Genomic DNA, 23706 nt, shown 5'->3' on the forward strand with positions numbered 1-23706 from the left:
CAGAGGGAGGAAGAGTCAGAGACAGAGAAACAGGGAAAGAGAAAAGTATCTTTCCATCTGCCAGTTGATTCTCCAAATGGCTAAAACGGCTGAGGCTGGGCTAGGCAGAAGCCAAGAGTGCAGAATTCTGGGTGGCAGGGAAGGGCACAAATACTTGTGCCATCTGTGGCTGCCTGCCCATGAGCACCAGCAGGGAGGTAGATAGGAAGTGGAGCAGCTGAAACTTAAACCAAAGCTTGTACGGGATGCTGGCATCACAGGCAGTAACACAACCAGCTGCACCAAGATCCAGTCCCTAGCTCTTTGAATCCACGCTGTATGCTCTGTCTTCAGGGCCTCTGTACACACTCCACTGCATCCTCTGCCTGCATTGCTCTTCCCTGGATATTTGCATCATTTATTTCCTCAGTTTGTTCAGCTCCTCATCAGAAAGGATTTCTCCAGTAACACTAACAAACATTTTCCCTGCTCCCCACTATGGTATCACTATCACCATACCCTATTCTTTCTTTGTGGTATTCTTTATGATTTTGACATCATCTATTTAGCTGTTATCTCTCACCACTATCACCATTAGCATTTTACTTCCTTGAGAGCTACACACTGCCCATGCACAACAGTGACTAACACTAAAGGCATTCAACTAATACGTGTTGAACCAATGAACGTTAAATTAATACTCATGTGACCCTAATCCAAGTAATATGAAACATAACTAGGAGCTGTGCACAAGTCAGACCTGAAGTAGGCAAAAATGAGAATAAAGTTATCCGCGGGGACAGAACAAATTAAAGAGATGCCAAAATAACTAACCAACTAACGAAATAGATAAATAAATAAATAAAGCAAGCCAGCCAGACAGACAAGCAGAGAGAATGAGACACATATACAATCAGCTCCGGCCGTTGTACTCACTTGGAGAGTCAACCATAGGACGGAAGATCCTCCTCTCTGTATATCTGCCTTTCCAATAAAAATAATACATCTTTTTAAAAAATAACAGAATGTATAAGTGATTGGAAGTGGCTGTTGGGGTCAAGGAAGGAGCATCAGAAGATGACAACCAAGGAATATGCATCAATGAGCAGAGAAATAAAGCCAATTTTGGATATGCTTAAGTTGAAGTATTTGAGATAGATTCTGGCTAAGATTCATTCCCAGTTAGAGTTTAGCAAGGAGATTTAAAAAAAGGCTACAAATTTAGATTTAGACATCATTAGTATACAGAGTTTTAAATCGGTGAGATGAGATTATCCAAAGAAAGCTATAGAATAAGAGAAGCTGAACTTGGGGAAGAAGCATTAATCAAGAGACAGAAGCAAAACAGTTTCAAAGGAGGAAACTAAGAAGAAAGGAGTGATTTCACCTCTGATTTGGGGAAACGAGGACAAACTGAGGTTGCAGTGAAAAAGGTGAGATATGGATTTAACAAGATGAGCGAATGATACAGATTGGACATTAGTGTTAAGGAGACTTAACAAAAAATTTCCTGATAAAAACAATTAGCCACAGATAGAGTTCCCGTGGTTTGGGAATTCTGAAATATATAACTCAATTAATTGGTGAGATATTGGTTAAAGTAGTCCATTTGGAGTCCTAAATAAGCACAGGAATGAGGTAAAACTGCTAATAAGTATGTTATCTCAAGTAAGAGATCGAAACACTTAAGCTAAATAACATAAATGAAATCAGAAAGGGGGTGAGCATAAAAATCAAAATTTGTGCAGATGTACATGGTCTAAAGGGATGCTACTGACAAAACGTTGCCCCCCAAATTAGGCACTGAAGCATAATTGTTAGTGTGACGGTATTCAAAGGTGAGGCCTTCAGGGAAGTGATGAACTCAGGAGGGCTCTGCTCACAGAAACAGATTACCACCCTTACAAAAGAAGCTTCAGAGGGAGTTCAGTCCTCTCACTCTCTTGCCCTCTCACTGTAGAAACAATCTGTTTCTTCTCGGGAGACAAAGCAACCAGGTGCCACTTTGGAAACTGAGAACAGCCCTTCCAGAAACAACCTCTCAGAGCTCTCATCGTGGGCCATCCCAGACTCTACAAGGCTAAAAAATTTACGTTCTACTGTTTATAAATAACTCACTCTGTGGTATTACAGTAGGACAAATAAGACAATGAGTATGCTAGGAACAAGGGTATAAGAGAAGGAGGAATAAAATGTTGTTATAAAAGACCAATTTGCAGACCTGGCACAGTAGCCTAGAGGCTAAAGTCCTTGTCTTGCATGGGCCAGGATCCCTATGGGCGCTGGTTCTGTTCTGGTGGCCCAGCTTCCCACCCAACTCCCTGCTTGTGACCTGGGAAAGCAGTCAAGGACGGCCCAAAGCCATGGGACCCTGCACTCATGTGGGAGACCTGGAAGGAGCTCCAGGCTTCTGGCTTCGGATCAGCTCAGCTCTGGCTGTTGTGGCCGCTTGGGGAGTGAACCATCAGACGGAAGATCTTCCTCTCTGTCTCTCCTCCTCTCTGTATATCTGACTTTCCAATGATAATAAAAAAAAAGCCAAAAAAATATCAATTTACCAGAATTTACAATTTCACAATTGTGAATTCTAGGCCATAAAGAGGAAATCAAATATATTTAATCCCCTTAAAATAAAGATTACAGTGAGGTTTTCATAATTATAATTATTGATAATTACAAATAACTATCAATTTCAAACAACAGAAATTAAATACAAGGGGTTTTGGGTTGAAGGCCGGTCAGGAAAAGCCACTGTTCCTGCTAGGACAGGAGGTGAACTGAGTAGGGCTGGCTCATGGACCCACTGGTAAGCGTGAAACCTGGCATTGGGAAAGGTTCTGATGGAGGAGCCTGGGCAACTCCTCTGGCAGGACACAGACCCTGCAGCTAAGCGCAAGAAGCATGGTAGGAAACAGCCCAGAACAGGCCATGTAAAGTTTCCCACTGGCATACAATTGGCATGGGTCGGGGGAAGACCAGGCTGAATCTGTCCACATCATCCACTGGCAAATCCAAAGACCAGAACAGAGTGTGGGTGGAGCTGGGTTGGGTCACAACAAAAACCAGTGCACCATATGGAATGTCAAGGTGAGGTTGCCTGTACCAGATGTGACCGCAGCACCCAACCAGCACACATGAGAACCAGGAAAGGAGGGGATGGAGCCGGCAGGGGAGTATGGGGGGTACCCCTGCTGGACAGCTACTCCCAATGGAGAGCGTGGGCTGGGATGGGGGCAGACCAGACTAGGCAGGGCTACAACACCTGTGGGCCTCATGTGGACTAGATCAGGGAAAAGTCGGTAGAGGGTGATTATTCCTACTGGTGCAAACTACAATTAGAGTGGGTGAGGGCTGTTTGGGCTTAGCTGCAGCATCAGCTGGCAGAAGCTGGCACTGGGGGCTAGTTCTGTCAAGTCAAACCACAGAACTATCTGGAGAGTGCATAATCCGGGGGTGGGAGAGGCCTGGGAGGGAAATAGTGGGCTCCTCCCTCTTGGGTTACCACTTCCATGGGAGGGCATGAAAACTAGGACAGGGGCTGGGGTGGAATGGGGTGTGGGACAGACTGGACTACTGCTACACATACTGGCAAACCACGGTAGAGGGCGGGCTTGGTGGGGGTCATTGTGGGGCGCTCTGACTAGGCTGCAGCTCCCACTGGTTTATGTGAGGGCCAAGTATGTGCTGGGCAGCACCAGGCTGGACTGCAACACCCATTGGTTCCAGTGGAAGATAGCGCTGGAAACAGAACCAACCCAGCAATTGCAACCACCAGCTGATCAGGGCGATGGACTGTGCTGGGACCTGTACTTGCTAGTACACACTAGAATCTGGTCTGGGAACACCTCAGACAAAGTTTCTTTGGAGATCTCCCCAATCAAAATGCTGGACTCAGAACCCTAACCAAGAAAACAGAGAAGACAGAACAGTTCAACCAACCATCTCAGCTATATCTTGGCAACGAAATACGGGGCAAACAGAGACTCTATGATGGACTATGTTAATCAGTGGATTCTTCAAAGACCTCATCGTGCTTGGAGTGGTGAGATTGGCAGCGATTCATAACTGTTGCAATATCAAATCCACTTGAGCAAGAACCTCAGAGCATACCCTACATCCGGGACCTGGGGAGGGTGGGAAATTGGGTGGGCCTTCTCCCTTAATACCCCCTTTTAAACATGAAGGAAACAATTTGGAAAAAATACTAGTCTTACCCACTTTCCTATAGTCTTGAACCTTTTTACCCTAATTTACTATGTAAAGATTGTCAAAATATTAAAAAAATAAATAAAAAAAATACAAGGGGTTTAAAGTAGAATTTCTGCCCAAGCAATTCACCACCATTGTTGTAAAGATCAAGAAATTTACAGACTTCTAAAAGAGAACTATAAACACTCCCAAGTGTCTGGAGAGTGATGAATGCTTAGCTGGGGGGATAAGAGAATAAGTCAAATAGGTGAGACACAAAAAGGAAAAAAGAAAACATCACTGAATTGACTCCAAAAAAGCAACACATGCTTTATTTCCCAAGCGTCTCCATCTGTCAATAGTAATATCTGCTTTATATTTCTCCAAGGGTTATTATAAGATAAAAAATTTTTCTAAAGGAAAAAATTAATGTTCACAACAATGTAGAAATAACCAGAATGATGCTGAGTAGGAAACAGCTAAAAAACTATAAGGCAATATAGCTGGCCACTATACAGAAATGAAAAGGAATAGGCCGGACCTAAAACATAAACATGCAAAAAATTGTGGTTTATAAATATGCATCTATGTAGTAAAAATTCCTAACAAACAGGGAAGACGGTGATTAGGACTTCTGCACCCCCACATCCAAGTGTAGGGCTTGCACACTGAGCTGATTCCTGACTGCTTCTTCCCACTCGTGCACACTTCAGGAAGCAGGAGTGATGGCTCAAACAACAGGCTTCCTGCCACCATCATCTGAATGCCCAGCTCTAGCCCACTTGTGGCCAAACACCGGCACGAGGGGTAAGGAACCAGAGAGCAGGAGCTCTCTGTCTCTTCCTCTTTGCCTTACTGATAAATGAATTAAGGGAAAAACATGAAAATGGTTAACAACAAATCCATCATGATTACCTCACCCCAGGGCAGCAAAGGATCAAGATGAGTATCAAAGAAGGTCCTTTAATTGCAGCTGCATTATTTTATTTCTTACAAAAGTCTGAAGCAACCATTAAAAAAAATTAAAACTGGACAAAACTAGATAATTATTGGTAAGTGAGCATTCATTTTCCTTCTCCGTGAGAAACACAAAAAGTACATTATATGATGAGTGCATGTGTAGTATACTATTACTAATGGTGTTCATACAAAACTATAAAGATGCCAGGTAAACAAATCCTCAATTAGTAAGTCTTGCAAATTGAGTATAATTTGAAAAGCATGCGATATTTCCTGGATTTGGTACATTATTTTGTGACACACACACGCAAATAACTAACAGAAGTACCTTAATCATTAACATATATACATTGTAAAGGTATTTAAACTGCCACAATGTCAATAAAAATTTTCATACCTACTGCATTCCATGTCTTCAGGCCAAGGAACACCAAACATCTCCATGAGCTTTGAACATTCACTGTAAGCTCGCTGACACAGCCTTCGGCAGGGAAGTGTGACACGACCATATTCCATGCAAATAGGGGCATACAGTGCACAAAGAAATGGCCGGAAATCTCGAGAACAATCCAAATTCACCATAGGATGGAATGGCTGGGGAAAAGTTAAGATTGAATAATTAAACACAGGGCTTTAAAAGGGTTAAGGCTTTATACATTGCAACATTTATTTTTTCAAAGTTTCAGAAGGTTATTAAAACATTTAAGGAAAAAAAACATTTATGAAGAGTTCTTATTTTTAAAAATCCTAGCTCTGTCTCTAATGAATCTGATTTGGCTATGTCTGAGGTAGATACCATAATCTGTATGTATGTTACAAATGTTATAGGTAGGATTAGTAAAGAGGCAGGATTGAGAATCACTAACAGTAACACAATTCATTTTTTTTAAAAGATTTATTAATTTTTACTGGAAAGGCAGATATACTGAGAAGGAAAGAAAAAGAGGGAAAGACCTTCCATCTACTGGTTCACTCCCTAAGTGGCCGCAACAGCAAGAGCTGAGCAGATCCTAAGCCAGGAGCCAGGAGCCTCTTCTGGGTCTCCCACATGAGTGCAGGGTCCCAAGGCTTTCCTCTGCTGCCTTGTCAGGCCAAAAATAGGGAGCAGGAAGACCTGTACCCATGTGGGAGACCTGAAGAAGCTCCTGGCTTCAGATTGGCTCAGCCCTGGCTGTTGCAGCCACTTGGGGAGTGAATCAGCAGATGGAAGATCTTTCTCTCTCTTTCTCTCTGTAAATCTGACTTTCCTTTAAAATAAATAAAACTTTAAAAAAATACAAAAGGAAAAATTATCGTGTCAAACATAAAACCATATTAAGATAATTATTTAAAAACACAGGAATAGACAAAAATTGACTACTGAATATTTTCTTGTTCATGTAACAGTTTATATAAAAGTCAATAATGATTCTGACCTAGCTACAGGTATTTTCATAACCAAGTCCTGCCATTAAGAAACATTCAATTTCTTTAAAAAAATTTAACACTATTTAAGTCTATATAACAGCTTTTTAGACTTCGTTCCCACAGCAAGTTATATAACCAATTTCCTCTCCACATTTATGTACATTCTCTAGAAGTCTCTCCTATTTAAAAGACAAATTTGGCTCCCTCAGCCTTCTATTAGTGGGCAATCACACTCTGCCTCCTGCTCAGCACCTTTATCTTGGATGTTCCTACTTTCAAAATTATCAGAAAATTCTCTGTAAATTTCTCTATAAGCTTCCCAATCTGTGGTATTCTGCCAAAGCACCCGAAAAGGTTAGCATACAATACTCTCAAAGTGACAAAATCACACTGTGGGAAAGAGTCATGCTTTTCTGGGCTCGGGACAGGTGATGAGGGAGAGATGAATAATGAGAGAACATTGTGGTGGTGCTCTGTATCTTGACCACATGCAGGTAACGCAAATCTGTACAAGGGTTTAAATTGCAAGGACTAAACACATATGCATATTCACATATGTAACAATAAACATACACAATGAGTTGCACATAAAAATTATTTTAAAAGTTAAAAGATTACAACATATGTTGATATGTTCACACATCATTAGCAGATGCCTATGTACGACTTAAGTTCCAAAGTTTCAAATTTGCTAGGCAATATTATAAGCAAACTATAAAATATCAAACAAGCAGATACTGTTATGCAACAATGTTGCTAAAACCCCCATCTGTGAACCCCACTGTAAACTACAAAACTGATTTGAATGACTATTCTATGCTGCTTGCACTGAGCATGCAACTCCTTGCTTCTAACCTTGCTTTAAATCAGTAAGACTTGTTTGAAATGCCACATCCTAATACTTTCATTTCAGGGCTAAAGACTAGGCATTTTTCAAGGTGCCTTACACACATCATCTCATTTAACTCACAAAAATTTTATAAGGTAGGTACTATTAATTCTATTATATATACTTTGGGGGGAGAGGGAATGAGACTCAGGGATTGCTCAAATGTTGCCGTGCCTATCTAGGGCCTTATACTTAACCAATCTGTTTTCCTTGACGTCTAAGCTTCTGCAAAACTGTCTTAATAGCATATAAATAAAAAGGCACATCATATACAGCACTGCTAATTGATGGTTTAATGGGACCAAATAATGGACAAAAGACAACAGAGCTGTTACAGGTCCATTTGGTGGGCATGAGGAACCTGCAAAAATTCCCTGTTCTCAACTGTCTTAACAAAGTCAACTGGCTTGACATTTTTAAGAAGTGAAACCACCATGCTTGGTGAAAATCAGAAATCTAAAATTACAAGTTAAGATTCTGTTGACATAAAACTCCAGAAAATGAAAAGTAATCCCTAATGCTAGATGACTGATCATTTAGTACAGAGAATAGGAAGGGGTTTGGGTTACAAAGAGAAACAAAGCTGTTCAGATAGCAGTAATCTTTTATATGTTGGTTGTATGGTGGTGGTATCATAATATCTGTCAATTCATCAAACTGAAAACTTCAACCATGTGTACTTTTTTGCATACATACTACATCTCAATAAACTTATACAAAACAAATCAAACTGCTTTGATTTTTAACCTTAACAATTTTTTTAGTGTTGGCAAAATCAGAATTAAGTCAGAGAGCTTGAAAAAAACTGAAAAGCCGAGTATAAGACAGGGGGTACTATTAAAGATCTGTGAAGCAGAAAAAAAGAGCTTTAGCTGATTGAATTTTAAAACATTGTTAGTACTCCCTAAACATTAAACTTCCATTGACTAAATCAAGAGCAGTGTACAGGAAGTTTACAAACTAGAAGACAACTTTCTAAAATTAAATTTCTGGTTTCTGCAACAAAGGTGCACAACATGGAACCTTCCATTCTTTGTTCAAATTCAAATCAACCAAGCCTTTGTATTCTCATTCCCTCTCTTCTTTCAAATTTCCATTCCCGTTACCATAGGAACCTGCTAGCTGACAAGCCTCCAAGCATAGCAACAGCCCAAGCTGAGCAAGGGATGTGAAAAAGAGGACAGAGTCAAAGGCCAAAATCTGACTCAAGAGAATCAGAATTCCAACCTTTGTCCCTCTACAAAGGATCTGGTAACCATAGAAACTGCACCTAAGGAGTTTGGGAATATTATGATTATATTCACTAAATGTGAAACTACATGTAAAATTGTTTTGAAAACTAAGGAACAGTATTCATAGCTATCTCAGGTACAAGTTTGAATAAGAAACTTCCCCAAAACAACTTCTTAGAAGATTTTAAGTTATTAAAAATAAGATCCTCTAAATATCTCATTTCTGTAACAATAAAATTCCTAGTGAGATAAGGCTTAAAAGTTTAAGATTTTGTATTTTTAAAAAATGATCTTTAGATCTGTAATAACATGAAACAGATTTATTTCTTTTTGCAAATCTTAATTAATTTTTTAAAAAAATGCCCTATAACAGAATATGAGACTTTCAGTAAGTTTGTTACAGAAATCTGTCATTGTCACAGGAACATCTTCATCCTCAAGTCAAACTGGAGTTCCCAGAGCCGCCGGTAAACCTGACTTTTCTTTCGGAAGTAAACTCGTAATATTTTCAATATCGTGAATAGTACTAAGTTATGGTCTGTCTTTAGAAATAAAATTCTACTATATTTAATAATCTAAAGCGTTTTAAGGTATTCCTCTGACGCAATCTGTTACACAAAGAAACTAAACACTCCAAAAGTTTCTGAAGTCAGAAATGACTAAGTGTCATATATTCTCCACCATGTGTATGTACATTTTTCAATTTAGAAGTTTCTTAGTGCCTGGCTGGTTTCCCCACTCACAGCCTTCTCAAGCTGCTTCACTAGAATGTTGATTTAGGCAAAGCCACCTTATTATTACCCTGAACAAAAAGGAAAGCAAATCTGCTATAAAATGCACAAATTTGAAAGACAAAAACATTCAAAGTACAAACATAATAAATTTCATTTTCTTAAAGAGCTGCCCACAAAATGCTAATAATTACTGCGTACATGTTATTTTATTGTCTTAAAGCTTCAACCACTACCTAAAATTGTCTCTCACGGTCCATTCAAATACCACCTGCAACTACAAATCTTCCTTGATGCCCTTCCCATCATCTTAGAACATCCTTTCTTGTGGAAACATCACCAACTTCTTGTTTACAGTGTAGTCTTTCAACCAGAATATATGCAATAAATACTAAGCCTTAGGTTTTGCATTGGTGGCTGGATAAAACAGGACAGCTAACATCTGTTTCATTAATCTTACAAAGTGGGCTTGAAGTCTTCCTCTTCCAAATTTCATTTTCACCCAAAAAGTATGTGGAAAAAAATGCAATTGAAAGATAGGTTTATTTTAATGAAAAAAAATTGAAACCCACGCATAAACCTTTCCTACCATGTATTTCCACGAATATTTCTCATGGGTTTGAGCTGTGTCTCCACTCCTGACGCATCCTAGCAGGCAGCAGGTGGAGGCTCACAGGGTTGGGGCTCTACCACCAGCTAGGAAATCCTGACTAACTTCCTGCCTTCCAGCTTTGGCCTGGCCAGCCCTGCTCTGGTTGTTCTAGGCATTTGGAGAATGAACCTACAAATGAGAGCTCTCGCTTTCTCTCTCCATCTCCATCTTTCAAATAAACAAATCTTAATTATTGTTACTTTTAAAGGAAAGGAAAGAACAAAGGTAAAAGTGAGAAGGATAGAAACCAAAAACTCTTAACTGTACCTTTTTTTTTATTAATGTAAGCTTAAAAACACAATTACACTATAAGTTTAAATAAAAATGTCACTCCTAAAAACCTAAATGAAACATATAAACTTAAATGTGCAATGAGTTTAATCATACAGAAAAATAGCAGTTAACTGACTTTATACCACAATAATTTTTTTATTATATTTTTTACAACCTTTACATAGTTAATTAGGGTAAAAAGGTTCAAGACTATAGGAAAGTGGGTAAGACTAGTACTTCCATAGTGTTTCCTTCATATATCTGAGGTAAAGGGGGATATTAAGGGAGAAGCCCAGCCCAGTCTTCCACCTTCCCCAGGTCCCGGATGTGGGGCATGCTCCGAGGGTCTTGCTCAAGTGGTTTTGATATTGCAACAGTTATGAATCGCTGCCAATCTCACCACTCCAAGCACGATGAGGTCTTTGAAGAATCCACTGATTAACACAGTCCGTCATAGAGTCTCCTTTTGCCCAGTTTTTCACTGCAAACATAGCTGAGTTGGTAAATTGACTTGTTCTGCCCTCTGTCTTTTCTTGGTTAGGATTCTGAGTCCAGCATTTTGATTGGGGAGATCTCCAAAGAAACTTTGTCTGAGGTGTTCCCAGACCAGACTCTTGTATGTACTAGCAAGTACAGGTCCCGGCACAGTCCATCGCCCTGATCAGCTGCTGGTTGCAATTGCTGGGTTGGTTCTGTTTCCAGCGCTATCTTCCACTGGAACCAATAGGTGTTGCAGTCTAGCCTGGTTCTTCCCAGCACACACTTAGCCCTCGCATAAACCAGTGGGAGCTGCAGCCTAGTTGGAGTGACCCACAATAACCCCCACCAAGCCCGCCCTCTACCGTGGTTTACCAGTATGTGTAGCAGTAGTCCAGTCTGTCCCATACCCCATTTGGCTCTCATACATGTCAATGGGTATTAAAGCTTAGTTCCATCTAACCAGTTCAACTATCCAGCCCTCACAGATGATGTTGGGTGCCTCTCTCTCTAGCCACCCCAGCCCCTGTCCTAGTTTTCATGCCCTCCTTTGGAAGTGGTAACCCAAGAGGGAGGAGCCCACTATTTCCCTCCCAGGCCTCTCCCACCCCCGGATTATGCACTCTCCAGATAGTTCTGTGGTTTGACTTGACAGAACTGGCCCCCAGTGCCAGCTTCTGCCAGCTGATGCTGCAGCTAAGCCCAAACAGCCCTCACCCACTCTAACTGTAGTTTGCACCAGTAGGAACAATCAGCCCAGCCTGGCTTTTCCCTGATCTAGTTCACATGAGGCCCAAGGGATTGTAGCCCTGCCTAGTCTGGTCGGCCCCCATCCCAGCCCACGCTCTCCATTGGGAGTAGCTGTCCAGCAAGGGAAACCCCCCCCCCCCATAATCCCCTGCCGGCTCCATTCCCTCCTTTCCTGGTTCTCATGTGTGCTGGTTGGGTGCTGCGGTCACATCTGGTACAGGCAACCTCACCTTGGCATTCCGTATTGTGCACTGGTTTTTGTTGTGACCCAACCCAGCTCAACCCATACTCTGTTCTGGTGCTCGGATTTGCCAGTGGATGATGTGGACAGATTTAGCCTGGTCTTCCCCCGACCCATGCCAATTGTATGCCAGTGGGAAACTTTACATGGCCTGTTCTGGGCTGTTTCCTACCATGCTTCTTGCGCTTAGCTGCAGGGTCTGTGTCCTGCCAGAGGAGTTGCCCAGGCTCCTTCATCAGAACCTCTCCCAACGCCAGATTTTGTGCATACCAGTGGGTCCATGAGCCAGCCCTACTCAGTTCACCTCCTGTCCTAGCAGGAACAGTGGCTTTTCCTGACTGGCCTTCAACCCAATCTGTATACCACAATAATTTCATTCCCTAGAGGACATAAAAAGTGCAAAGAAATCATATATGGTTTTCAACTGTCATATTGGCATTAATACTGCTATCATTATTCTAAAACTTTACAATGTATTGTATGATAAAGTTTCAGTGTAAGAGAAGAAACACTACGGGTACTTGCAGACTCTCTGGAGTGTGTATATACAGAATGATAAATCTGTGTGTATATTCTTTTCTGTAATGTAATAAATTGCAAAATGTACTGTACTAAATCCAAAAAGATTTTTGTATCATTTTTCAAACAAATTCTTTCCACTGTTGGTATCAGACTTACTATAAATTATTACTGCCATGGTGAGTTAAACATTTTTATTAGTAAAGACACAACTGGAACACTGAGTTACAAATAGCATTTTTGGAATAAATAACACAAGTCAATGTTATTAGGTTTAGTTCAAAATTTTTTCAATGTCAAAACACAATTTTTTTCACTTGATCTTAGCCAAAAGCCCAAGAAGCGATACAATTTTTTTCTAGAAAGAAAAAAATGTGGTTTGATTTACATCTTTCGATTATATTTTATGTAGCCAAGAAAAAAAAATCTTTGGTTGGTGTTGTAATCGTCATTCATAGGCAATTATAAGATTATTTTATGTGTATTATATAGTACACAGGTAATTTTGAGAAAAAATACAGATTTACATGTTAATAAAAACCTAGTAATATTTTGTTTAAAAAAATCTATGTATTTGAAAATTAGAGTAAGAGATTTTTTTTCATCTGCTGGTTAATTCCCCAGATGGCTGCCAACATCTGAGACTGGACCAAGTAAAAATCAGGAGTGTCATCCAGTCTCCTGCATGGTTGCAAAGGCCCAAACCCTTGAGCCATTTTCTGCTGCTTTTCCAGGCCACTAGCAGAGAGCTGTATTGGAAGTGGAACAGCCATAACTCCAATCAGCATCCATATGGGACACTGGCAATCTAGGCAGCTTTAACCACTATGCCACAAGCCAGTCCAAACAATATATTCAAATTGAGTGCATCAATATAAACCCATCATAGAAAGAAAGAAAGAAAGAAAGAAAGAAAGAAAGAAGGAAAGAAAGGAAGGAAGAAAGAAAGAAAGAAAGAAAGAAATTATTTGAAAGAGCCAAAGGAAAAGATACCTCCCACTCTTTGCATCACTACTCAACTGTCCACAAAGGCTGGGTTTGGGCCAGGCTAAAGCCAGCATTCAGGAACTAAATCTGAGTCCCCCACATGCGTACATGGTCTTCTCAGGCACACGAGCGGGGTGCTTGATAGGAAAGGGTACAATCAGACTTGAATCAGTGCCCCTACAGGGTGGTGGTGTCACAGGCAGCAGCTTCATCTGCTATACCACAATGCTAGCCTCAATGGTTTTTCTCTTAAAAAAAAAAAAAAAAAAAGAAAAAAGAAAGAGAGAAAAGAAAAGAAAGAAAAAGAAAACTTTTTTTCTAGCTATAACCACAAAAAGGCCTAAAAATGACTAAACCTGGCTCCCAGATAAGAATCTCAAATTATCACTTCCAACAAAAAGAAACCTAAATAAATTGATGATTCAAAGTATTACGAAGTGGATAAAACTTAATCAGAAACTATGATGCAAAGGTTCTCACTACATTTTGAGCCCGCAAAACAATAATGACTACAATAAATTAAAAGCTCAGTAAATATGTGAGAAATTTGAGTTTATAATGAAACTTTGAAGTCACTGGCTGCCTTTGGAAAATGCTTGGGTATTAGTGCCTTATTCTGACAATGAATAGAAATTGACTTTTTCAAAATATTTTTTGCTTACTTAAACAGGGAGAGAGGAAGAAGATTTCTTTCCCTTTGGTTTACTCCATAAATGCCCACAATGGCTAGAGCTGGATCAGGCCTAAGCCAGGCACGTGAATGTCCATCTGAGTCTACCACCGTGGGTGGCAAGGACCAACACATGCATGGGTCATCCTCTGCTACCTTCCAGGATGTGCATAAGGAAGAAGACAGGTGGGAAACAGGGCATCCAGAACTCGAGCCAGACCCTCTGATAGGGATGCAAGATTCCCAACCAGTGACCTAAGCTGCTGCAACACATGTCTGCCCCATATTCTCTTTTTTTAAATGAGTATCAACTGTACATGAGAGTAATCCAATAACTAATTAGAACATTCTAGAGAAGTGATAGAATATGACCATTCTGCAAACCGCTAATAAAGTTACTGAGCTAAAAAATGATCAGTGGAGACCAGCGTGGTAGCCTAGCAGCTAAAGTCCTCGCCTTCCACACACCAGGATCCCATATGTGCTATGGTTCTAATCCCAGAAGCCCTGCTTCCCATCCAGCTTCGAGCTTGTGGCCTGGGAGAGCAGTAGAGAACAGCCCAAAGACTTGAGACTCTGCACCCACTTGGGAGACCTGGAAGAAGCTCCTGGCTCCTGGCTTCAGATCGGCACAGTTCTGGCCATTGCGGCCACTTGGGGAGTGAGTGATCGGATGGAAGATCTTCCTCTGTTTTGCCTCCTCTTTGTATATCCAACTTTGCAATTTTAAAAAAATCTTTAAAATAAAAGATCAATGGCTGTTAACACTACAAGCAAAATTAACAATCAGATATATGGTTTTTGGTTTTTAGCAGGAATAGGTTACACCACCTATGAGACACCTATCCTACTGTTTCTACTCCAAATCGAAACTGAATTTAATCAACTTTAATCTTTTTTTTTTTAATTGAAAAGTCAGTTATACAGAGAGGAGGAGAGACAGAGAGGAAGATCTTCCATCCGACGTAACGGCCAATGCTATGCCAAAGCCAGGATCCAGGAACTTCTTCCAGGTCTCCCGTGCAAGTGCAGGGTCCCAAAGCTTTGGACTGTCCTTGACTGCTTTTCCAGGCCACAAGCAGGGAGCTGGATGGGAAGTGGAGGCACCAGGATTAGAACCCACGCCCATATGGGATCCCGGCGTGTTCAAGGCAAGGAATTTAGCCACTAGGCCACGACACCGGGCCCCTAATCAGCTTTAATCTTACTGGCTACAGCATGTGAAAGAGAGAGGAGACAGGCATTTTGGGCACCTGAGTTTCACACCAGAGTGCGTGAGTTTGTGTCACAGTTGCCATATCTAATGCCAGCTTCCTGATAATGCACATTCTGGCAAACAGAAGGTGACGGCTCAGGTATATACCGCATCTCTTTTATTACCTACATTGTAGGTGGCTCAGTAAAAAACGGTTACTGACAACTTACTATCATCCCCATCTTGGACCATTTCCAACTTTGCTAAAAATGGTTTGGAAAATTCAGAAATGTGAGGCAGGAATTTAACCTATTGTTTAAGATGTTCACAATCTGTATCGCAGCACCCCAGTTTAATAGTAGCCTCTAGCTCCTGACGACAACTTCCCTTTACAGCAGATTCTGAAAAACAGTGACAATAGCTTGAGTAATTGGATTCCTGTCGCCTACAAGAGAGACTTGGATTGAGTTCCTGGCACAAGCTACTGACTGGCCTGGCCCCAGTCCTGGGCAGCCACTGTAGACGTTTAGGAAACGATCAGGGATGTGAGCTTATTCTTACTCTCTCAAATAAGTAACTTTTTCAAAGTCTCAGAAATGAGGAATTTTTTTCTCTATCTAAACTTACCCATATCCAGCATAAAAACAGAAATATCAAGTTGAGAACTTCAAAATATTTAGCACGTCAGCTGGTGTATCGATATGTGTGCTTTGGAAAGCAAGGACACAAAAATTAACATGGTAACATGGTCTTTCTTTTTCTTTCCTAACTCAATGGGTTTACACTTTATTTAAACATGTCCCAGTTTCAATGAAAGCGCTTAATTAGAGTCCTCTCTACATAAGAGATATTCAATTTTTTGATTATGAATAATCCAATTTAAAGTAGCCTGGAGTGTTTGGCACAGCAGCTAAGACTTTGCTTAAAACCTCCATATCCCATAACGCATAAACAAGTGCTTGAGTTTGAGTCCCAGCTACATTTCCAATTGCAGCCTCTTGACAATGCACATCTGGGAGACAGCAGTTGACACAGCTCAAGTAGTGGAATATCCACTGCCTGATTGAGTTTCAGACTTCTGGATTGAGTTTCAGGTTTCTTGTGTCAGCCTGGCCCACTCCCACATGTGAGCATTTAGGGAGTCAATCAACAAAGGAAGATCTCTACTTTCCAAATAAAATGAAAATTAATACATCATATAGTTCAGAATCTGCATTTCTCTCATCCTTGGCATCTCTAGCTTACTGTCATAAACCATTCCGTTTCAAGGACTCGTTTTAACTCAACAAGCATCAGTGGAGGAAAGGACTCTAGGTGGGCTCAAAAGTCTGCGCCTCCCGAAGAGGCTACATCCAGGAAATCATCTTTCAATGGTTTCTTATTTAGTCTCACACTGAACACTCCTGAATGTACCAGGATTGTCTACTCCAATTACTTCTTCCTGGTAAAAGCTGGCACATGTATTCAAAGTTCCTGGATCAGCAGAGGGACAGAAGTGTGAAAGTGGAAGTGCCACTAGCAGTTTTGACCATGTTATATTGTCTAAGGAGCTTTTGTGTCCTTTGCTACTACAGGAGTTTTACACCCTTGTACTTATTATCTGATGAATTTGTCAGTGGCATCGGCATCCTGATATTTCAACAAGGCAATAACCAGCCACCCACAACATTACATTAAGTCACTAGAGCCTTCTCCAAAAACTATTTCCCACTTAGATGATCTCCTCAGAAAGTCTTAAACTCAAAAGATTGCAACAAATATCACATTACAAAAAAAAAAAAACAAAAAAAACAAAAACCTCTTTGGGGTTGGTTATCAGAGAGAGCCCACCAGGATAATACAACTAAGGATACAAGTTCATTTGAAGTTAATATATCATCTTGTTAGTATGTCTCTCTAGATAAAGTCCAATTGGAGATGAAATTAGCATTTGTGCTTCAGCTACTCTGAACTATCCATTATGTGAATCTCTTTCCTACCCTGTGAGGTATTTTCACAATTATTGTCTTTTCACAAACGAAGGAAAACAAGGCTCAGGAATGTTAAGAAGACTGACCAAAGCTTGTTTTGTAAAAGTTCCTTCTTTTCCTTTCTTCCTTCTTTTCTTTCTCTCTCTCTGCCCTGCTTCTCTCCTTCCTTTTCTCTCTCTCTCTGTCTCTCACTCTCCACTTTCTGCATACGTATACAGAGACGGAGGACGAAGATCTTCCATCCGTAGGTTCACTCCTTAATGACTACAGCGTCCCAAGCTAGACAAGTTCAAAGCCAGAACCCTAGGATTCCCTCGAGATCTCTGTGGGTACAGAGCCCAGGGACTTGACCCATCTTCTTGCTGCCTTCCCAGGTGCATTGACAGGGAACCAGATTTGAAGTGGAGCTATCAGAACTTAAACTAGCCCTGATATATTAGTGTCGTTGTGGCCACTTGGGGTATGAATTGCTTCCTCTGTAAATCTGACTTTTTCCAGTAAAAAAAAAAATCTCAAAAAAAAAACATAAAGCAAGTCAGTACAAAGATCTTAAGGACTAGTTTCTTAAACCCTATTTGCTTTCCAAAGGAATTACAAATTATAATAATAGAAATAATTCTATTTCTAGTTCAATTTTTTGAGAAAGTCAGTAACTTCAGTACATAACAAAAGCTATTATGTTTAAAACCAACTCACTAAACTAATTCTCATTTTCATATATCCTAATATAGAGTCTATGCTAAATTTGCCTCTTTACCAGGCAGACCTTGTATTGTTAAAGGCAGAGCAGAAAAACTCCTTGTTCAATCTCAATAGCATTTTCAAATATTTTTGCATATAAGCTGCTACCTCAATGTTTCAAAATAAATGTAAAACACTCTTATACAAATTCCCTAGACTGAAGGCTTTAACTTCAGAGCAATGAGCCTTTGAATTTTATTCTCAAAAGCAGCATTCTAAAGCACGCATGTTTCCATTTGCTGAAAGCACTGTAAAAATGGATTAAAGTACAAACCATTCTACCATATCATAAAATTACACTGATAGGAAGATGAGATGTAAACAGCGTAAGTTATCACTTATAGAATGCTTACTATGTATCAAGTACATATGCTCGTGCTTTCATTTTGTACTTGCAAAACCCTGTGTGATTACTGGCTCTACTTTACAAGCAAAGAAACTACAGTGAAAAAGTTTACATAACTTGTCCAGAGTAAGACAGCTTCTGCTGGAGCTGGAATTGAAACCCAGGCTGTTCAGCTCTCAAATGTGTGCTCCATACAATCAATGCTTACTGCCTTCTAGTTCCTACATATGCACACACACACACACACACACACACATACTTCAGGCACAGAATGTATATACAGGCACAGGATAATTCTTTGGGAGTTATTATTCATAAGTTGATATGAACACAAGACAACCAGGAAGTCATCCTAAGTATTCAAGAAAATTCACATAGTACAAGCTTAAAGGTTGAAGAAAAAACTCATTTTTTAAAACACATATTTAGAACTCAATAAAATAATTGATTCATATTATTTTATCTACTAGGCAAAAAAAACCCAGGAGATATTTAATTTCTGAATGACCAATCTCTTACATTTCAGTGCTTAAATTTTTGCTTTGTAAGAGTATCTAAACAAGGAATATTTTACACCTATTTCTCCCCCTCCACATCCTCTTCATCCCTACCAGTGGTCCACATGCGTCTGCAATCCCCATCCCTTCACCTCTATAATGAAAATTAAGAAGTCAAATAAAAAATAAATGCAGCATTCCCCAAATAAGAATCCTTCATCTATTAAAGCATGAAGCAAAACATACAAATTTTAAGTGTAAGTTAAAGTAATATTCTTTTACAGTTATTTATCAAAGCAAAATAAGAGCCATTATTGAAGATGTATCGAAGAAGAGATGAAGCCTTACCTCCATTGCTAAAGCTGCTGTTTGTTGGTCATAATGATTCAGAAGATTAGGCATGAAGGTAGTATTATAAGGCAAATCTTGGCACATCCTCAAGGTAATAGGTTCACAAGAAAACAAACTGTGTCCATTTATATGCCCCACAAACATGGTCAAGGGCCAAAGACAGAAGACGATCCAACGAAAAGCCATCTTTGCTCGATCTGAGTGAGATTTTGGATGATCAGCCTACTCAACACAAATTTTAGATCTTTATGCACCTGCAGGTCTCAGCCTGAAAATACTTCTTCTAATATCTCGCTGTAAAGTTCTTCAACAGTTAAATACTCGTGCACCGTCAGAGATTTGTTAGCTTTATCTCACAAAAGGCATTTGTTGTTGGTTTCACAATCTGGGAAAATGACATCATCTTGTCTCTTCTTTTCATTTTATTACATAGGGCACATCTGATCAACATATCAAGTTCATCAACCACATTCCCATACTACAGATTCCATCTTAGGAGAAGAGCTATTTCTTCCTTTGACTGGATTATCTGAAAGAGATTATTTTGAAAATAGGAGAAATTAGTCATTTATTATCAAAATATTATGAAATAGGCATTAAAATCTTTGATAAGAAATATCATACTGATCTAAAACTAAATACATGGACATATCATTGAGACATAGTTTTCCTGTTTATTATTTATTCTCTAGATATACTGAAGGAATCCTTAAACTGCATTAAAATTTGATTAATGTAAAAATTTCATATTTTTGTGAGGTACAATAGAATATTTCAACAAATAACATTGTGAACTAATAAAATCAGGGAGTCAACACATTTATTTCTTTATGTTTGGAGCCTTCTGGTCCCACTTACACAGCCTATAAAAATTTTTAATTTTCTTTCCCTAGTTTCTTAAGTAACACATGGCTTATCTTCTTGTCTATGGTAACAACTCTTCATTCGTCACAAATTATATCTGGCCCATTCTAAACGAGTTATTGGTCTAAAATTTATTTAAATAGCATAACCCAAGACATCAAACTTAAAATGTATGGCATGTGATTTAATCATTGATGCTATAATCAGCACTAGCTGACTTGGCAGAAGGCATCTGCCAAAGAAAGTTACAGATTCAAGCCTCTTATTACAAGTTATGCGATGGTAAACATATATCACTTTACTTCTGTAAACCAAAATTTTTCTTCTTGAATATTCCAATGCTACCTCTAATAAGGAGGATGAATGAATGAATTATGAAATAATATATTCAAAAGTACTTTATAAATGCTGAAGCAGTATCAAACATTAAGTAGTTTTATTACAGAATTAGAAGTGGTGACTTTACTAACCATTACAGGGAGTGACAAACAGAAGGTTCTGAAAATATAGCTGAATTTTTTTTTAATACTACACCATCTTTTTAGATAGTACAAAAAAATTAATACTGTAGACATAGCCCTTGAATCAGAAACATTTAGCCAACAGAGAGCCATTACACATAGCTAGGCTGCTCAGAGAATCATAACATTTCTAGAAAGCCACAACAGTAATAGGAATGATTACTTGTTATTTCCACAAGTTTCAGAATCTCGGGCTTTCTAGGGGCAAAAACACATGTGATTCTCAATCACATGTGATTCTCAGTATGTGTGCAACAGAAGGCAGGTCTAGTATTAAAAAAAAGCATAATCTCAGCTATCATAGCGATTTGATTTAGTAATGATATTAACTTTGCTTCTATTTCATTTTTCCACATGTATTAGATATTCCTATGTGTGCTGTGAAGGGTCCAGGTTGCCAAAAGGTAAGAAATCCAGGTTCAGAGATTCTCAGATCATGATGATAGCATAGTTTTTCATGAGGAGTTATAATTCTATCAGTCTGTTATTTATGTGTGCCCCAACACTGACAATATGGGAAAAACAAATAAATTTTCAGAGATCCAGATTAACAGGACAACTCCGATACTAGCACCCAAGACAGCTGAGACCTTGAGATCTGATTTGGATTAAGCAAGAAAAGAAACTGTCCTTCCATTTCTGGATGATATCAATGATTGAGACCTCTGCACTCCATGTTTCATTCATTACGCAGAAAACCATTTAGAAGAAGTAAAATCTGACCAAAATTTACCAATCTATCCCTCTTATAGATGGTCTTGAATGGCAGAATGGAAAATGGAAGTCTAGAATTAGAAACAATAAGATTTGTGACAGCTTCTTGGTCTGCCATATTTTTCCCCATTTAGGTTAGTCCCACAAATGTTGACGTCTAGCGACAGAAACCGATATCAACCACAGTTAAAAACCTATTAAGCTAACTACCATGCAGCATGGTAACAATTATGCATATCATTAAACATGTGTCAAGTAACTGTTAAAAGCTTTCTTTGATTATAGTGCTAAGATATCCAGGTAAGTTCAGTCTTTGTAGTTTATTGCTTATATAACATGTTCATCTGCTTGCAACTAAAATAATTAAAGGGAACCCTGCTCTCAAATGGATATGTATTTAATAATACCAAGGTTTCCAAAAATTTCATTTAGACTAATCTGTTTTTGAAGTACTTAGGCAGCTTCAAACTTATGGTCCAAAGACTACTACCATATGGAATTTGAAGAAGTAACCGAGCAACACCTCCCTTGGTTTAAAAACTTGAAAGGCTCTTCTTTTCCTTGTAGGTGATCTCAGGTGATCTGTGAAAATGGGGTTCACTAATCACTTCATTCAGAAAATCCCAGGGAATCATGCAATCAAGAGGTTCAAATCTTTATATTCACTTTACGAGTGTGCAAGAAACTTCTAGGCCAACAAGGGAATACATATGTGAAAAGCCAGTAAGTATTTGAAAGACTGCATAAGAAGCAATCTGTAACACTCTCTTGCTAAAATAATGCACTCAGAGAATTCATGGCAGGACTAACAGGCGCTTCCTGTGCTACACTGAGATGGTTCTTACTGAAAAGAAACAACAAACTGTTTCCAAACCAGAAGTGGCAGCACAGATGAAAAAGATCTCCCAGAAGAAATGGAAGAAAAACCTGTGGATCAGGAATAAATTCAGCATAGAATCAAAGCATCTTGAAAGCTAATAATTTATTATAACAGAAATCTGATAAAACTCTTCTTCTACTTCCTGCCTACTCCCATCTATTTTTCATGATTTTCTATTAAATATTCCTTTTGGCTTTGTTTGCAAAGGATGCTTTCCATCTGTAAGATAAAGGTTTTTCTTTACAGACTATAACATCCAAAATTCCATATATCAAAACATTTTGCAAAATCTATCAACAGCAGAAAGACAATAATCTTAAAATGGTAAAACACTGACTTACAATTACTCACATGGAGAAGAAAATGGGGCTGGTGTTGTGCAATGGATAAATCTTCCACCTGTACTGCCAGCATCCCACAAGGGTACTAGTTTGTGTCCTGGCTGCTCCACTCACCAGTCAGCTCTCTGCTAATGCCTTGGGAAAAGCAGCAGAGTATGTCCCAAGTTCTTGGGCCCCTGCCACATGGGAGACACAATGAAGCTCCTGACCCCTCACTTTAGCTTGGCCCAGGCCAGGCCATTGAGGCCATCTGGGAAGTGAACCAGCATATAGAAGATCTCTCTCTCTTACTTTCAAGTAAACAAATGAATCTTTAAAAAACAGTGAGGTGAGGGTGAGGGTTTTTTTTTTTTTATATGTATACCATTCTCTACACCTACAATGTTAGGATACACTTAAATAAGAGAATGATGGACTTGTGACTATTGTTGAAAGCAACTATTATTACAATATGGGGGGGGGGACAATTGGGGAAGTGCAGAGGAGGAGGGGAAGAAGGGGAAATCACTAAGCCTAAGTAATTGTGCAATGAAAAATTAAAAAGGGCAGGGGGGCAATGAGAAGAGCTTATGGAATTTCATATTCCCTAAAACAGTGCTCTAATTTTTTTTAAAGATTTATTTATCTTTATTGCAAAGTCAGATATACAGAGAGGAGGAGAGACAGAAAGATCTTCCGTCTGATGATTCACTCCCCAAGTGACCGCAACGGCTGATGCTATGCCGATCCGAAGCCAGGATCCAGGAACTTCTTCCAGGTCTCCCACACGGGTGCAGGATCCCAAAGCTTTGGGCCATCCTCCACTGCTTTCCCAGGCCACAAGCAGGGAGCTGGATGGGAAGTGGAGCTGCTGGGATTAGAACCTGTGCCCATATGGGATCCTGGCACGTTCAAGGCGAGGACTTTAGCAGCTAGGCCACACCGCCGGGCCCAACAGTGCTCTAATTTTGAAGTACAGCAGATGCATGAATCCGCTACCACAGGTCTACAAAAGCCGAATCCTGAAGAATGACACGCATTCTGATGAGTACCTCAGGTTACAAGTATTTGTTATTCAGGTCTGAGAAATGCTATTCTGAAACAGAATAATTAGAAAGAGCCAAGATATACTGTGCATAATATATGACAAAAGAATTTTTACAGTAAGAGCACAAAAGAAATATCTTTAAAAAATCAAAACAAACAAAAAAGCAACGGGCCCAGCACGGTGGCCTAGTAGCTAAGGTCCTCTCCTTGCATACCCTGTGATCCCATATGGGTGCTAGTTCTAATCCAGGGGGCACCACTTCCCTTGCAGCTCCCTGCTTGCGGCCTGGGAAAACAGTTGAGAA

The 23706-nt window shown here is 39.6% G+C and overlaps 1 protein-coding gene across 1 annotated transcript in view; it reads right to left on the bottom strand.

Moving 5' to 3' along the window:
- Positions 1-23706, bottom strand: part of FZD3 (frizzled class receptor 3) — a 66208-nt gene that overhangs the window by 36502 nt on the left and 6000 nt on the right. The window contains exons 2-3 of the mRNA XM_040965984.1: positions 19053-19584; positions 5525-5721 (exon numbers count right to left, since the gene is read on the bottom strand). Coding sequence (XP_040821918.1) covers positions 5525-5721; positions 19053-19241 — 386 coding nt within the window. The 5' untranslated portion in view covers positions 19242-19584. The remainder of the gene's footprint in view (positions 1-5524; positions 5722-19052; positions 19585-23706) is intronic.

Source organism: Ochotona curzoniae, unplaced genomic scaffold (genome assembly GCF_017591425.1).
Source record: "Ochotona curzoniae isolate NIBS_2020 unplaced genomic scaffold, NIBS_Ocur_1.0 scaffold_4505, whole genome shotgun sequence".
In the NCBI taxonomy this organism is placed as follows: domain Eukaryota; kingdom Metazoa; phylum Chordata; class Mammalia; order Lagomorpha; family Ochotonidae; genus Ochotona; species Ochotona curzoniae.